The sequence below is a fragment of the Neovison vison genome, chromosome 2 (assembly GCF_020171115.1).
Source record: "Neovison vison isolate M4711 chromosome 2, ASM_NN_V1, whole genome shotgun sequence".
NCBI classification, from domain to species: Eukaryota; Metazoa; Chordata; class Mammalia; order Carnivora; family Mustelidae; genus Neogale; species Neogale vison.
In genome coordinates, this window is record NC_058092.1 from 192,404,719 (window position 1) to 192,422,048 (window position 17,330).

General features: G+C 57.8%; 1 protein-coding gene across 5 annotated transcripts in view; it reads left to right on the forward strand.

The window, feature by feature from the left end:
• Positions 1-17,330, forward strand: part of ZMIZ1 (zinc finger MIZ-type containing 1) — a 230,094-nt gene that overhangs the window by 186,871 nt on the left and 25,893 nt on the right. For all 5 annotated transcript variants that reach the window (XM_044239920.1, XM_044239924.1, XM_044239923.1 and 2 more), the window contains one exon: positions 7,712-7,856. In XM_044239920.1, coding sequence (XP_044095855.1) covers positions 7,712-7,856 — 145 coding nt within the window. The remainder of the gene's footprint in view (positions 1-7,711; positions 7,857-17,330) is intronic.

A 17,330-nucleotide genomic window follows, 5' to 3' on the forward strand; every position in this document is an offset into this window, starting at 1 on the left:
CACACCTGAGTCATGTCAACCCCTGTGGCTGCTCCCGCTTCGCCCTCCCCTCCAGGCCGCTCACTACTCTTTTTCTCTGCACGGCTTTGGAGCGTGGATCCTGGGCCTCAGGTGCAGACAGGAGTCCCCACTGACTGAGTCTCCTTGGTCTCTGACTCCTGAGCTTCCCGGGCAGCGGTCCCAGGGTCCCGTCCTGTGGTTGGGAGATGAAAGATGAAGGTCAGAGACTGGGAGGGCGTGGCCTGGGTCTAGAGACAGGAGGAGGAAGAGCAACAGCATCTCCAGGGAGCCGTGGGTCTGGGAAGGCCCTTGGCCTTCCCCTGTGGGGTGGACAATGTCAACATCAAGAGCAGTATCACACTGTGAGCAGGGAAGTCCCAGGGCTGCAGCTAGCCTGCCAAGGTGTGGGAGCTGATGTGGTTCCTTTAATCTGCTTACCTTTCCTTCCCTGTGTTAGCACAGCCTATCAGCGGGTAGGTCACAAAACAGGTGTCAGTTGACTCAGATACAGATGTTTTTGGATGACAGCACCCATCTTTGAACACATCACGATAGAATTCCATGCAGGGCTGATGCTGCTGAGGCCAGGCCCTGCCCTCGAGGAATGGGGAGAGGGGTGGAGGGCTGCCAGCAGGTTTAAAAGCCACAGGGAGCCTGTCGCATGTGTGCCCTGATTGTCGGTCTCTTGGATGCAGCAAGTGGGTCTGTCCAGCCCCCCATTTCCCCTGTAGTACGTTCTCCAGCGGTGATTCATTTCAGCCAGTCAGTTGCATGGGTGTGTCGCTGATGTCAAGGGCCATGTTGGGTGCTAGGGCTGCAGAAGCGAACCCCTTGGATCCCGTCCTGGCCCATAGGGCTTGTGCTCACGTGGGACAATGGTGCACCTTTCCCCTGGGGTAGCCCAGCTCTCTGACTCATTTCTGTGTCCATTGAGCACCTACCATCTACCAGGCCGTGTGCAGCTTTCGGGGACACAGATTAGAAAAGAGGTGATCAGAATACATTTGTGGAAAAATTCCTCTGGCCGCCTTGCAGAGTGTGGGTTGGCGGGAGGCACTTTAGGAGACAGAGATAAATGAGGGGCCAGGCTTGTCATAATTCAGAGAAGGGAGAAGGCTGCAGAAGGTAATCGGAACAGGCAGGAAGCAAAGGGGACCCGCTGCAAGGCGATCAGGCTGCAGTGGCCCTGCGTGGGGCAGGGGAGGGGGCGTCTTCAGGAGGGGGCTTGGATGCTCCTGGAGCTTCGGGTGGATGAGGGACCAGGAGGAGCTCAGATGTGGTCGGGGGGGCCGGGAGGAGGGCTGCATGGACTTCCTCCTAGCTCCCCGCTGGGAAGTGGGGCGTGCTCCCACTGCCACTTCTGAGTCAGGGAGCCGAGAGCACAGAGATGTGTGGGAATGGGTCCTTCCTACCTCTCCCTGAGCCTCGGACTTTACTGCGTGCTCCCAAGGGTTCGTGCCTCGCCCTGCCAGGCTCTTTTCCTCACCCGCTTCCAAACAGAGCACACCTGTGTCCTGTCCCATCCCTGGGTCTCAGAAGCCCCTCCTTTCTCCCTCCTTCCCTTTCTTCCTCTCTCTCTCTCTCCCTCTCTCGCTCTCTCATACACACACACACATACACTCACAGAGTTTCTCTGTTCTCCAGCAGCCTTTTAGCCGCTAAGATGCTCTTTGATACTTAATACGCCTTTGTTTCATTTCGCGTGTAGCTTCCCCAGGCTGCAGTGCATTTGATAATTCCACGTCCAGGTCTCTCTAGGTCTCTCTGCGCTCCCCCTCACGCCCCCCAGGCCGCTCCTGTCCCTTCCCTATGCCCAGACCTTCCCCAGAATGAGCAGACCAGGCTTCTTGCTGTCTGAACATCCCCTGCTCGCCTCCCTAAAGAACAAATGCCTTGTTTCCTGTGGCCACTTGGCTGCCTCTGGTTCCTGGCTCCTTTTCAAGCTGGAGTCCAGCCTGGCAAGGGGCAACCTTTCTCTTGTGCCTGGGTGAGCTTATTCACCCCTTTGATGCTCTAGCTCCCAGACCCCCAGCCTCTGCCTCTCCTCCACCCCCACCAGGCCATTGTCTGCTGGCGGTTAGCCATGCCTGGAGAGCACAGCTCCACCCTCCCTACCTGGAACCAGGCGATTCCCAAATCCTGCCACGTGCAGCCTCTTGCCCCTACCCCCGCCACCCCCATGGTAAGACTGGCCCATCCCACTAGGCCATCTGGTCAGCCCATCCTGGGGGTCCCCTCTGCCAGGAGCTGCGGGTACAGAGACAAGTGCAGGGCCTGTCCCTGTCCCCAGGTAGGACACATCTGGGACAAGCCAGGACTAAAACGCTCTAGGACGCCACTCCAGACCTGCCCTCGCTTTGACATCTGGTTTCTTTGGCTTGTCCATAGAGCATACTGTGGTGGCTGCAGCTGTGGGGGGAATGGCCAGGAAGATCTTGGGGAGCAACTGTCTGGAGCTCTCCTTCCCTGCCCTCCTTCAGACAGGCATCCTGTGTCCTCCCGATGCTCAGACCTGGAGCTCATTTCCACTTCTCTTCCAGAAGAGTTCATGCCGCCTTAGCCACCAAATCTGCTGGCACAGGGGTCCCTAGACTTGTCTGCTGTATCTCATTCATAGAAGATGCCCCCCCCATGGTCATACTCACCACTGTTTTATGTACCATGAGGAAGGAAGTCACTCCACGAATCACACCACGACGTGGCATCAACAGTAAGACACGTGCTGTTGGCAAATGACCCTAGTTGCTGAAATACGAGGCAAGGCGGGTCTGGAGTGGGAATCCTCGTGTCCCAGTGGCTTCCTGGGTAAGCTGCAGAGACAAGTGCGGGCAGTGGTCAACCGTCATGTCTTCTCCCGGCCGGGCTCCGCTGACCCTCGAGGCTGCTGCTTCCCCTATAATGTGGCCATCCGGAACTTGGCTGCCAGACACCAGGGCCCAAGACAGGGCCAGGTGAGGTGCCCCGGGTGGGTCTTAGGGTGTTAAAGATCCCAAGGAACCTCTCGTTGAAGATGGTGGCTATTGGGCCGGGAGGCCCATGGCAGATCCTAGGGAAGCCAGAATACCTTCCTTCCGGGGCTGAAGGTCCCTCTCCACTGACTGAAGCAAAGGCAGAACTGCATCTAAAGGGGGAATTGATTTTTGCCTTCCGTGTCTCAGGCAAAGCAGGGCACGTGATAGGGGCCACTCGGCAGATCCCATAGCCAATGGGGCAGGCAGGCGTAGTCATCTGCTCTGGGGTCTGGGACTTAGGGACACTCCGCACCCAGCCCAGCCCCTGGGCACTTCTGCAGCTGCATGCCTCCCCACGTCACTGGTCTCTGTCGTACGGTCCCACATGGCCAGCGACACCAAAGCTGCATCCTGTTGGTCGCTTCTCTTCTGACTGAGGTCAGTAATACTAATCTTCATCGTAGCAAACACGTGTATGGCCCCCTACGAGTGCGGCCCCCGCACTGTGTGATGGTAACTCAGCTCATGCTTGCGACTACCCTCTGAGGTGGGGAGTAGAATCACCACCATTCCATTTTAGAGATGAGAAAACTGAGGCCCAGGAAGGGTAGGCAACTTGTTCAAGGTGCCACACGGGTGGTGGAGACTGAGCTGGGATTGGGTCTCATGGACTGGTTCCAAAGCTGGTGCCTCCACAACTCTCCCAGGGCTGTGTGATGGGTGTGGGATTGATGGGCTGCTTTTCGGGGGCTACTGTAGGATACAAGGTTCCTTCATTCTTCTGCCCACCCTCCCTCCCTCCCTTTCTGGCTTCTGCTTGGATACCTTTGCAGTTGGCTGACAACACTAATTTATAGCTCCCATTCACTCCTTGAGACAGGCAGCTTCTGTTAAGCCCATTTCACAGATGGGGAAACTGGGTCTCCAAGCCTGTGTGAAATCTCAACAGCCAGGGAGTGGCAGGACAGGACCCAAGCCCCATCACCTGTGGGACTACAGAGCCAGAGCACTTAGCTCCTGTTCCTTGGGTCCTCCCTACCATTGTCCCCTCCCCTACCCTCTCCTGGAGCAGCTTAGGCCCTGGTGCCCGTTGGGACTGCCTTGATCCCTCCTGGAGTGGGCCAGGTTGGCTTCCTCCCAGTCACAAGGTGCTTTCCTGCTGGGGGGAAGAGGGAGCATTCGCAGACCCTCACCTGCTGTCCGGAGAGCACACGCGGTGTTTTCCCAGCCCTCTGTGCTTATTACACCAGACCCTGTTCTCAGCACCTTGTAGGTGTTAGTGTCATTCCAGGGGCCTAGCAGTCCTAAGGAGAGAGCATTAGCATTATGCCTATTATCAGATAAAGAAACTGAGGCCCAGAGAGTGTGTGTAATTCACCCACGGTCACATCACATTACTGGAACCCAGACTGCCAGGGTGAGTGGTACCCCCAGAACCAGACCCAGGGCTGGCTGCGGTGGCTGTCCAAGCAGCAAGAGGGCCACTCCTTCCCCTGCCTTAGCCCCTTCAGATGGCTGGTATCTCTTTCTGAAGCTCTGCCCAGTTCGGGCAGCCTCGTGCACACCGCACAGTGCCTTCCTACCCCTTCCACCCCATCTGGGGACTCCGCGTGTCTGACATCCCTCCTGAGCCCCAGAGCCTGTGCTCGGCAGTCCCCTCTCCTTTCCCAGCGCAGAGAGGGCACAGAGCAGAGACCCATGGGACCCCATGGACATGCAGGCAAGACAGGCCCCATCTGAGCACAGATGCTCCACTCCTCCCGGATGCAGGCACGATGCGGTGTGCACATAGACGCCCACCCGGCTGGCCTGTCTGTCTGTCCTTGTGTGACCCCCTGCCTGCCTCTGTTAGCTCTCCTGGGTCTCAGACAGTGCCGACTCCCTGTTGGGCCGCAGACTGGCTCTCACCTGCTGTCATCGCCCAGCCTTTGTGACAGAGCAGCTTGTGGGGGTCTGCGGCACGAGAGAGCGTGCCCTATGTCCGTGCTGCCACCCCCACGCGTCGTCAGCATGGCCTCTGTGCTAGCTGGCTGCCCGGGCCGAGGAGGGGAGGGTGCTGCCTTCCTCGCCCCCTGCCCTCCTCCTCCGTGGCTGTCCTGGCATCTGTGTTATGTCGTGACTGGCTTATACACACGTCCCATCTGCTCCCCATGTCCCAGGCTCTTCGCAGCCAGGCCCCGCGATGCCACCAGCTTCCTTTCATTCCCTTTATGGAAAACCCCTCCACCAGCGATAGGCAGATGAGGGCTGTCCTTGACCAAGCAGGGGGGTGGCCCGTGACATTGGAGGAAAGCTCCCGCCCGGCGTGGTAGCCCCCAGGAGGAGCGCGGGCTGGGAGGGGCGTCCGCGGGCAGCGGGCGACACCATCTGTGGCCGTCCTTTGTGCTGGCAGCCGAGCAGTCCCTCCATCGCCGCGATCCGGCAGGCCTCGTGCTTGGCATGCAAATGAGTTTCCAGATGCCCAGTACCATCCCCCCCGCCACCACCCCCCCCCGCCCAAGAAGCGGTAACTAGGGGCTTGGGAGAAGAATGGAGCAATCTGGAAATTCATTTCTGTTTGTTCCAACCTCTCTGAATAGGCTGCCTCCCCCTCCAGCTGTGGCAGATGTGTGCTGGATGCCTGCTTTAGGGGCGTTTTGCCACGGTTCTGGGCAGACACCCGCCAGGGTAGGGGTCTCTCTGGCACCCTCCTCCCTGGACAGGTGGTGGCAAGATGAGCCTGACAGAGAAGGGCAGGACACATCTTTTAAGATGTAGCTCACCCGTTGGCATCCCCTCCCAGAGGCAGAACAGGTGCTCTCCCGGCCAGAGGCACAGGCTGGTGTTCAACCCCTGCTGGCCTCCTTGACTGGTGGTCTTTGGGCAGCATACAAGCAGAGCAGACGAACCTAGCAACCCTAGAGGGATTCCCCATTCCCTGGGAGAACCATTGCCTGTCCCTTGTGCAGCGGCCCCTGTGCTTCCCCGGGAACAGGCAGCTGCCAGTGGGATCGTGTGCACAGGGCTCTTCTGCTGGTCTGAACAGTGACCCCTTGGCTCCTGCCAACCGGGTGAGGGGCAGGAAGGAATCCACCGCTCCCCATGACTGGTAGAGTTGTTGTGGGCCTGGGCAGGGGCAGACAGGACTGCAGAGGGTCCCAGCCCTGCCTCTCGGGTCTGTGCGCCAATGGGGCACTCGATCCAGGATCTGGGCAGTTTGACGTGACAGCCCTGGGAAGCCACTGCAGGGCTCTGTAGGACAAGGCATCTTCCCCAGCGCTCACCGAACATGGTGATGGGGGAGGTTCGGACGGGGCCGGAGGGCTTCCTTGCTGAGTTGGTGGGGCTGGAGTCCATGGCCACTCGGTTTTTGCCTTCTGAAGGGTTTCATCTGCTCTGCCACATTTTGGTCCCGGCTTGGGCTTCACTACTGGGGCGATGGGGCAGGAGCACCCCTTCTGTGTCTGCCCCTCTAGCTGTGGTTACTGGGAGCCAGTGACTTCCCTCACCTGAGCTCAGTCTGCTTATCTGTCGAATGGGGTGAGTGGCTGGCATTCTGGATCATGCAGGGTGGATTTGGAGAAAAGGACACAGAAGCATGTCGTACAGCATCTAGGTGGGAGAGCCTGGAAATGAGGAAGTGGGCTCTGCGTCCAGCAAGCGGCTGAGCGGTTGTGCTTCCACGGGCTTCTATCAGACTGGGCTGACTCCTTCCAGAGCTCTCAGACCCAGCTGACCAAAGTCCTCATGGCAGGAATGGGGCAGTGGCCGGGGTGTGGTCACCCCCTTTTGCTCCCACACCATCTCAGCAATCCCCCCCCACGCACCCCTCCCCACAGCCCTGCGAGGAGGGCAGGGCGGGGCTAAGCAAACTGAGGCCCAGAGAGAGTCTCTGAGCTCTGTTGGTTCACGTAACAAAGTGTGGCAGCCCAGCCTTCCCCCATCGCTCATGCTTGGACGGACTGGCCAGACGAACTGACCGGGAGGGTGCTTCTGGCCCCTGGCGGCCACATTAGGACAGTGAAGGGTGATTGCCCAGCACCCCTTCAGTTAGCTTCAGCTGCTCTTCTCTTGGTGTTCAAGGGCTCGACGCCCGGATGTGGAGGTCCTCCTGGGCTTCTGCCGTCTGTGCCCCCGGCGCACTCTGGGTTAGCCCCCCCACCTCACCCCAGGACTGCCCCCTGCCCTGCAAGTCCTTAGTCCTCCTAAGCGTGGGTGCCCAGCAGCACAGGGACCAGCCTCAGGTCTCCCTGGAAGGCACGGGCACTTTGGTGGGGAAGACTGTCAGGAAGGAGCCCATGGGCATTCCTGGGATCATCAGGAGTCTTCAGGAACGCTCTGGATTCCGGGTGACTTTTGCCCCTCCTACCCTGCCCCCCGAGGAGAGGCCATGTTGAGCTGACTGTCCAGAGGCCTTGCTGAGAAGTTGGGGGGAACCCAACACTTCCTAAGCTTGCCCCACATAGGGTCTATGCTGGGCTCCCTCCCTCCCTCCCGCTCTGGTGGTCTCTCCCTGACACCGTCTCTGACATCCCCTCCGTGAGTCCATGCTCACCTCTGGCCTGTCCTTCTCAGAGTGAGGGCCAATGACATTGGCCCTCCTTCGGGGTGGCCGTCCCACTCTACAGGTGAGAATACCAAGGCCTCCTGAGGAGGTTTGGTGGCTCTCCTGGTGTCACACGAAGGTGGGAACACCTAGTCTGGGAGGGCGAGGTGTGGGGGCGGACATAGCAGAGGGAGGTGGCCACGGGGCTGGCTGACCATCCTGTCCTTCCTTGTAGCCCTGCTGTCTTCCTGGTGTGAGGAGCTTGGCCGCCTGCTGCTGCTCCGACATCAGAAGAGCCGCCAGAGCGACCCCCCCGGGAAACTCCCCATGCAGCCCCCCCTCAACTCCATGAGCTCCATGAAACCCACTCTGTCGCACAGGTAAGTGGGCGTGTATCTCCGGGATGGGCCGGGGGCTGCTGGGCGGGCACTGGGCAGTGCCCTTGCAGTGGAAGACCTGGAGGGTTGGGGTGGAGCACCAAGCAGCCCAGAGGATATTCTGGGTTTTCTAAAATGCAGCTGTTTTTGAAATCCTGGTGGAGGAGCACTGTCTCCTCCCCATCACAGCAGAGGTTGAAAGTGCTCGTCTTACCCAGCGTGGCCGCTCTGTCCCTTTGGTGGAGGGCTGCCTCTTCTTTTAGGTTCTAGACTTCAGGCTGAAGCTTAACTGTCCCGAGCCCAGGGCCTTCCGTTTCTCCTGAGCAGGGTCCTGTGCAAACCCAGAGATACCCAGGGCCCACGAGGGGCTCAGAAACATCACAGAGCTGGGCTCCCACCAGCAGATGGGGACAGAGCCAGCCCAGGCAGAGCAGGCAGGAGCTGAGTGAGGCTGGGCTGTCGGTGCAGGGGTGGGCTCCAGAGAAGCCCGGGATCACAGGTGGGAATGCCTTGGAGGAGGCCGTCGGGCCCCGAGGAAGTGGCCAGTCTGCCCGGCCCCAGCCTCGGAAGGAGCACGTGTTCAGGACGAGCAAACCCTGCAGTCAATGATTCTGCAGTTCCCTGGCTGAGCTGGGCCCGCTCCCTCTGCATGCTCTGCCGGATGACCCCCGAACAGCAGGGCCTGCCATGCTGTCTGCTTTCCCTCCGCAAGTCCCCCTGATGACAGGCTCAGGAGGGTACACTTGTAGTCAGACCTAGGCTCTCATCCACGACCCAGCCTGACTGAGGCACCCGCAGCCCAGAGCATGCGGCAGGTGACCTGGGTCCCACCCTGACCCCTAGACTCAGGACAGCGCCCCCTTCTGTGGGTGTTTCTCGTTGCGGGGGGTGGGGCACTGCTGGCATTGGGTCAGGGCATTCAATGTCTCGGTCCCTGCCCACTTGGTTGTTCTAGTGCCCCCCACCCCCATGCTGTAAAAGCACCTCATACATTTTGAGGGGGTGAGGGTATCACCTGTGGTTAAGAACGATGGCTCTAGAAAGGTAAAACCTGCCTCTGGCTGCCGTCCTCCCGTTGCCCTGGCTCAGCAGAAAGCCGCAGGGCTTCTCCGTGGGGGCTGCCAGCCACTCTGCGCAGGCTGTGGCTGAAGGTAGCCTCAGCTGTCTGCCTTTACTTTAGGCCCTTACCACTCCGCCCTGCCAGACACCTGCCGTCTCCCGTTGCCTCCCATCTCCCGTCCGTCCTTCCTTTCCTTCTCCAAGCCACTGCAGGAAAGCAGTCCCGGATGGTGGACCGGAGCCCCGCAGCCCCACGAGAGGCCTGCCTCGCACCTGCTCAGCCATGACCATTCAGGCCGCAGAGTGCTGTGGCTCTGGACCCCGGCCAGGCCTTTGCCAGGTCGTTGCTGAGCAGAACTGGAGGCCGGAGACCATCCTGTCCTGGAGTTACCCGGATGAAGGATGTCTGTGCTCCGGGGAGCTGCATTTCACTAGCTGGGGAGGAAGGAAGACCCACTGAGGCAAAACTGAGACCCGACAGATGGAGGCATGTTTAGGGTTAGGTGACAGGCAGGCCTGGCCTGGGGGTCAGAAGGAGGAAAAAGGGCCAGGCTGTCAAGAGGCTTCCCAGAGGACATGGGCCTTGACCTTCAAGGACAAGGACTTGGTCTCAGAGCTGGGTAGGTGCATTCCATGAGCTTGAACTGGTTTTTCCTCAGGGGGCCGTGACGCAGTGCGCTGCTTCTGATGCCACACTGGTTCAACTCCCTGTAGGGACCCATGAATGACAGAGGAGGCAAAGAGGCAGCCTCTCAGAGATGGGAGAGCCCCGGAAGAGTTGCTGGGAACTGATGGAGGGCCAGTTGCTTCCACGGAACGTGGCCTCCTCACATTCTGCACCATACCTCCCACCCCAAATGACAGAGCTAGAACAGAAAGCAGGACCAGAGCAGGACAGTGACTTGCACAAGAGCACACAGCCGGTAAGGAGCCGGACAGTGCTCTGCCCTTCACTCTGCTCCTGCTCCTGACCATTCAAGACCGGTGAGGGGGTGTCTGGCTGTTTAACCCAACTCTGATGCAGACTTGCCCTATTTCCCAATTGTGTACGATGCCACTACCTGAAAGAAGTGGCATCATTTGAACAGGGACTGGTCCACATCCCTGTAGACCCCACGCTGAGGCCAAGGGCACATTATGATTGATGATGCAAGGTGGGCCGTTCTCTACTTCTAACTTCATGAGTTTCCCAGGAATCCCCAATAGGAGGCATCACCTTTTAAGTCCTCATGGAATTTCCCAAATAAGAAGGAAAGTCAGGTACTTTTCACAGAGAGGAAAATTTTCAGGCCCCTTCCTTCGCTGCTGGATTGAGTGACTTAGAGGACAGAAGCCTCTCTTGCCCTTTTAATTCGGGAGACCCCGGGCCACGGGTGATGTTCAGGATTTGAGACTTGGAGGGGTGTCGCTGTTTGAAAACTCAGGGGGGCTTGTCTGTAGGCTCTGAGGACTAGTAAATAGGAAAGGATGGGGGGGTCCCTGGGAGCCTGGAGCGCCAGGATGTCTCTGGGGGACCCTGTGACTGTCATGCTTCTGTTAGCTCCAGAGCCACAGTCCCGGCCACTTAGAGGGTAGGTTCCCTGGAGGTGGGCGCCACAGCATCAGGGCTGGAGACAATAGGTACACAGTGGCACTTGGTACCACACACATACACAAGGATCAGAGGGCTCAGGCGTCCCGCGGCCACTGCTGGGGGTGACCGCGGTCTTGGGGGAATGGCAAACGCCCATGCGTTGAGGAAGAGCTTTATGGTCTGTGGAGCTGTCCTTGGAGTGGCTGTGACGTTGGCCGGGATGAGGGGCTGTGTGGAGGCTGTTCTCTCTGCTCTGCAGATGTGTGCGGTGCTCCTGACCCTAGAAGGACGGCCGAGCCTGGGGCTGGAAGGGGCCTTGGGCTCACAGCCCCCCTGCCGTCACCTGGACGGGCTGCCCACGTACACTTCTACCTTCTCTCTCAGATTTAAAGGAGTGGTTAAAAAAGCCGTTTGTAATTAGCACATTGTCCCTATGCAAATCAGTGCTGCAAAAGTAATTAAAAGCCTAATAAATCTCATTTACATTCCTAACTTAATTACAGTCAAAGCCCGCTAGAGCTAAGGATGACTCCAAAATCAAGGGGTGCCGCCCTTCCTCTTCCAGGGGACGGGTTTGCGTCTCCTCCCCCCGCCCCCTGGAGAGGCGCCTGGGGGCACCCTGGGTGCTCCGGTTTACGCAGTAGGTGGGCGGCACAGGCACTGAGCCAGGCCCCCGGGCGTGAGTGTCTTCACTCTGCCCTCTCCGGGCTGGGGGCCTTTGGGCAGCTCTGGAACCTCTCTGTGCCTCAGTGTCCTCATCTATAGTACTAGAAACAGCAGTGCAGGACTTCCAGCGCGGTCGGTGCCAGCGGTCTCCGACGCACTCACTTTGGTCAGCCAACAGAGAGGGGCTCCATCAGAGCAGAACCCCCAGCCTCCTCCTTTCCTTGGTGCCATCACACCACCTTCACTGTGTTCATTGTTAGCTGCTTCTCTGGAGCTGGGCCCAAAGCTTAGGTTGTGATGGGTCCTTCTTCTTGCCCCCAGAAAATTTTTTAAAAAAAGAAAGGGAGGGAGGGAGGGAAGAAGGATTGATGAAGGAGCCAAAAATCCTGCTCCATCGGTTCCAGATTGCTAAGATACAGGATCTTTTCCTTTCCTCCTTCCTACTGAAAAAATGTAAAACCCTCCAACATGCAGTCAGCTGCGCAGGTCCCTCCACGTTTCACCGCGGGGAGGGAAGGAAGCGGCCCGAGTAATTGTGATGATGGAGAGCCCCGTTAACAGCTCCCCTAGATGAAAGAGGGTGGGGGCTTCTGCTCCTCACTGGCTTGGTGTTTCATTAGCGGTAACTCTTCAGCCTTGCATGGAGACGGACCGATATAGCCAGATCAAGGAAATTAATTCGGGTCTGACAATACCCTTAATAGGAATTTGTTCTTTCTCCCAAATAAAGTGGCTGTTAGGAGTGCAAGGGAAGAAATAACTCAGCCCTGCCCGCCTCTTCCCTCTGTGAATGTCTGTGTAGACGCTGCCACAGGAGGTACCCAGGAGCCAGGAATCAGCACTCCACTCTTGCTGGGCTTTTACTCATTTTCTCACATTTAGCAAACATCAGTCAGTGCCTATGGAGCTGCCAAACAGACATGTAAATTGTCTACGCTAACTGCAGTGTGAAAAGCTCTTTTATGTGACAAAAAGAGCTGAGGGAATAGGGGAAAATGTCCTTGGTTCTGCTTAAGAGAATCACAAAAGGGAGTGTACCCAGGCTGGGCTTTGGAGTATAGGTAGGAGTTTGGTAGGGGCAGGAAGGCAAAGGAACACTAAGGAACGCCCCCAGAGGCTTGGGAAATCTGTTCATTGGGCAGTAATGATAAGAACATACCCCTCTCGTAGCATTTTTGGAAAACTTGTGAGCACCGTCATCGTATCATCAAGTAAATAGGGGCACCTGCACGCACTCAGCGTGGAGAAATGGAGAGAAAAGTGGAAGTACAATTTAGCAGGGACTTGGTGCCAGGCTCTGGGTGAAACTTTACCTATATTCGTATGCTTCATTCTAGGAGAGTGTTAGTCCCATTTTACAGATGAAAAAGTCGAGCTGACTTAAGTGATATGTCCAAGGTCATAGAAATTGTCCGTGACGCAACCAAGGCTTAACCCCAGAGACTGGAAGTTTAGAGCTCCGCTATTTAGCAGGGCCTCCCTGTGCCATCTGAGTATTAGTCTCATGAACGTCTAGTTGGAGTCCCTGAATATTTTCTGGGATACTCTGTGCAGGTTTGTTTTTGGTTTTTGGGTTTTTTTCCCAGGTCACTGGGTTTTCTCTGCAGCCAGTCTTTGAGACTGAACTTTTACATGTCCTCTGTCCCTTCATGCTGGGTGGCGTCCCCCAAGAAGCTTAGAAGCTGTGCCCCTTCTCAGAATTCTTGGGGACTGCTAGATGTCCCTCATACTGTGTGCCCCCCTTGAATTACCACCATCTCTCTCCTTTCTTTTTTTTTTATTTGAGAGGGGGGGTAGGGGTGGAGGGAGAGGGAGGGAGAGAATCCCCAAACAGACTCCCTCTGGGCACGGAACCTGATGTTGGGCTCGACCTGATGACCCTGAGATCATGACCTGAGCATGAACTCAGAGTCAGCCGCTTAGCCGACTGAGCTCCCCAGGCGCCCCTCCCCATCTTTGTGCAGGGAGGTGCTGTCTTACCAGATCCTTAGCTCCCTGAGGCAAGGGGATGAGGTCAAGCCCACCTGGCAGTCTCACCCTTGATAAGCTCCAGGACCTTGTGACCCTCAGCTCCTACAGATGCGTCTGAGTTGAGCCCCTTTAAGGGATGAAATGAGTTCTTAGGTGAAAGTCCCTTCACCTAGTTCCTTGCCTCTAGAAGCCACTCAATAAACCATAACAACAGCAGCAGTCACCAGTTTTAGGTGCCAGAGGTAAGCTGCATGTGCTCACGTTGCCTTACACATGGGAGCTCACTCAGTCCTCCGGACAGCCTTCTGAGAGACATACTGTTATTGTCCCATTTTACAGACAAGGACCCTGAGGCACAGAGAGAGCAAGTAGCTGCTTCATTAGCTTCCCTCTGTTTCTCTCCCCGGAGGGCGGGACTCGGTTGCTGGGAGCCAGTGCCCATGGGGTCACAAGCGCACTGTGGGTGGTCAGCAGTCAGGTTTAATGAGTGGACACAGTTACTCATTCTCGGGCTTCCTTCTGAGGAGGGTATGGAAAGTCGGTTTTTCTCTCTGGCAGTTTGGTTAGCAAAGGCTTTCTGAGTCCTGTAGGTGTGTGGAGACATCATGCCAGGTACAGGTAGCCTAAGTCAGGACTCCTGGGACAGAAGGAGAAAGGCAGCCTCTCCGTGGACGCCCACTCAGGCCCTGTGAATGTGAGGAACAAGTGGAGCTCAAGCCAGTGAATTTCCCAAGGGCTTCCTGGAGGAGGTGGCCTTTGGAAGAGGAGCCTGGGAAGGATGAGTGAGGAGTGAGGAGGAAGCGTTCCAGACTAAGGAGGCACAGCAGTGGGAAAGCAGCTGCCTCCCGTGAGGAGGTGCTGGGTAGGCAGAACACTGCCTAGATTACGGGTGGCTGCTGGCACGGGTGCCTCTCCCGGGGGACTGGTGTTCCTGCGGTGGTTTTGGCTGGATGGGACTGCCACTCGTGCTGCAGCTTTCAGCATGAGAGTGGGCTCTGGGGTGGTGCACGATGGGGTATACCCACTGGGGGTGCACAGAGCTGGGCAGGATTACTAAGAGTGGGATGCTGACATCCCAGCAGCCCTGGCCTCCCTCTGAACCACAACCCACTATGAAGAAGGGGAGAGAAGTGGTTCCTAGCAGGCAGTTCCAGAATGCCAGGACCCCTGACCTGGGCTGACCTCATCTGCAGTACTTGCCAGTGGAAGGAAAGGCCTCAGGACACCCCCTTCTCCCACAGGCCCCCTAAGGCTTCCTCTTCATCACCCTAGGCCCCCTCCCACCTTGGTAGGGCCCAGGAGCCGGGCTTGTCCTTGTTCCTCGAGTCCATAGGGAGCTATAGCCGGGCAGTCCCCCGCCCCCTCGTGGTGGTGTCTGAGCCTGGGCAGAGGCGGTGGCAGGGCCGACTGCCATGGGCCTGTGGGGGCGAGAGCCTTCCCTGCGACAGCAGGAGCCGTCTCCCCAGGAGATGAGTCACAGCCGTGTTGGTGCGGCTGCCACTTCTGCTTCTGCAGCAGGTGCGAGTGGAGGCGAGCAAGTCCCTGAGACCGCCCCTTCACGCGTGTGCCTGTCTCTGCCCCCGCGTGTGCACGGCACCGTGGCAGCAGGGTGCGTGTGCAGACCCACAACCGTGTCCCTAGCCACCCGCAAGCACTCCCAGGATGGGTCTGGGACTCTGGGGGTCCCCTTTCAGCCAGACGGTGGGCATGCCGAGTTTGGGAACCACGGTTAAGTTTGCTTCCCACCAAGTTTCGGGCGGAGAGAATGAAACAGGAAGGAGCTGGTTTCCGCCCACAAGGCCCACCCACGGCGGTCGGGGGCTGGTTTGTCGGCCTGTGCAGTATCCCGGTGAGCCGGGGCCTCCCCACCCTAGGGGGTGAGGCAGCAGCTGCCCCCTCCCCCCTCCCCCAGGTGCAGGTGGGGCCCTGCCAGGCTCCAGGGGCTCCCAGAGGGCTCTCCTTCTGAGCCTGCCAGGCACATTCTAAAAGGACATCAGCCTGGAGGGTCGCTGGGAGCTTTTGGGGCAGAGAAGACGCACACTTGTGCTGTTAAGTTGCTAAGGGTCCTGTGTTCTGTCCTGCACACCAAGGTTGAGGGCCTCACAGGACAGCTCGTGTCTAGGGGTCTTCTCTCTTGGTCTAAACTAGTCTGCAGAGCTTTCCTTCAGGCTACTGGTATGCCAGGCCCAGGACCAGGTGGAACCTCAGTCCTTCGTGATTTCTCCCAGGGAGGTCCTTCCAGCCCAGCTGTGCTCAGGACCAGGCTCATAGCTTCCTTCCCTGGGCTTCTCCACCCCCCCTGAGCTCTCTGGGCTCCTGGATTCCCAAGCAGCCCTCCCAGATGCGAGTATGAGCTGTCCTCCAGCTTTGGTCAGTGCATCTGGGCCTCACCTCCTCTTCACTGGCCCACGCTGTGTCTGGCTGGCATGAGTAGGGGGCAGGCAGGAGGTCTGGGTTCCTGAGGGCCTCTCCTCTCCCCCTGGAAATCATGAGTAATTCCCAGGTCTGTGTCCCTTTCTAGCAGAGAAAACCTTTCTGGCTGCATCTTCTTCTTTGAGCCACATCAGACTTGAACTACCAAGGCCTGTGTTGTCCAGACCGCCTTGACTGAGACCCACAGTAAATATGCGTAGTACACCATGACCCAGGGTGCCCACACACTCGCGCGTAAAATCAAGCCACTGAGGAACGTTATTTATTCTTTTTTTTTTAATTAACATATAATGTATTATTAGCCCCAAAGTACAGGTCTGTGAATCGCCAGGTTTCTACACTTCACAGCACTCACCATAGCACATAACCTTCCCCAGTGTCCATAACCCAGCCACCCTCTCCCTACCCCCTCCCCCTGGCAACTGGAACGTTATTTATTCTTACTGTGCGCTCCCCCTTAACTGCTTTCTGTTTAATTCCCTCTTTTTCCCCAAATGCTGGTTTGATGCCATGACCCAGTCATGTTTCATGACCCACAGCTTAAAAACTCTGAGAACAGAGTAGGGGAATGTCCTTTTTCTGCCCATTTGATAGATGAGAGGAGTCGGTGCAGACAGGCAGGGGAATTTGGACGGAAGCTAGGACGGGACAGGACTCATGCCCAGGGTACAAAAACAAACAAACAAGCAAGCAAACAAAAACAGGGCAGGAGGAAAAGGGAGTAGAAGGCATGGGGTGGCTCTTACCCCAGGAGATTGGGGCAGGCCCCTCCAGCGAGAGGACTTGTGAGCAGAGATAGGAAGGAAGCCAGAGACTGGCTGGGCAGAGAGGGTGTCCGGGCAGGGGGTGAGCAAGCCTGGTCGGACAGTGACACAGCCTCACCTTCCAGTCTGATCACCCCTGCAGGGCCCTGCCTGCCTTGACTGTGTTGGCTGCGGAGGGCTCTGCCTGGAAAGAAGCAGGCACGAGACATCAGCCCCCCGCCCCCCACTGGCTCCACCCTGCCTGCCTGTCCCGCAGGACAGTGCCTCCCTTCGTGAGTCCTGACCTCTTGGCTGGCTCCCAGCATGTCCAGGGCCGGACCTGGCTTGCCTGCTAGGCCAGGGTCTAAGTTCTCCAGGAGTGAGCAAGCCCTTTTGCCTTCTGCTGACTTCCTGTGCCAGACGGAAGCATGGAGTGCTTTCCCCCAACACATCCCCCAGACCCACCCACCATCCTGGTACCCAACAGTGCTGCCCTGCAGGCCTCCCTGCTGTCAGGAAGCCGTTCAGGGCTGCTACAACACATCTGGGTTCTCTGCGTTTTCTCCCCCCTTGTGGGTCATGTCCAGGGTTGTCTCTCCGTGAGAGTTGCAGGGAGTTCATGCAGAGACAGCCCCAGCTCAGCACTCTTGGGGGCTGGGACCCCAGCACTTTCTTCATGCTGTAACCCTGACAGCCCCTGCCCTCTCCTGGGGTCACTCTTCACCTGCACCACAGGAACTAAGAGGAAGCCATTATTGAGCACTTACTGTGTGCAGAGCAGGGTATTGGGCTAAGGTTAAGAAGTCCTTGCTTCTGGTGTTTGGGGGCCTCTCAGGAGATGTCCCCAAACACGGTGGGTGCTTCTGGGCCTAGCAGGGAGATGGGGCCACGGGGCCGTGGCTGACGGTGCTCCAACAGAGGTGGGAGCCATGTGGGGAGGCAGGTTAGGGTGGGATTAGCCAGAAGGGTAAATCATGTTGAAGTGTGTGAGTTTTGACTTCGCCCTGTAGACACTGGGCGCCACTGAAGGTC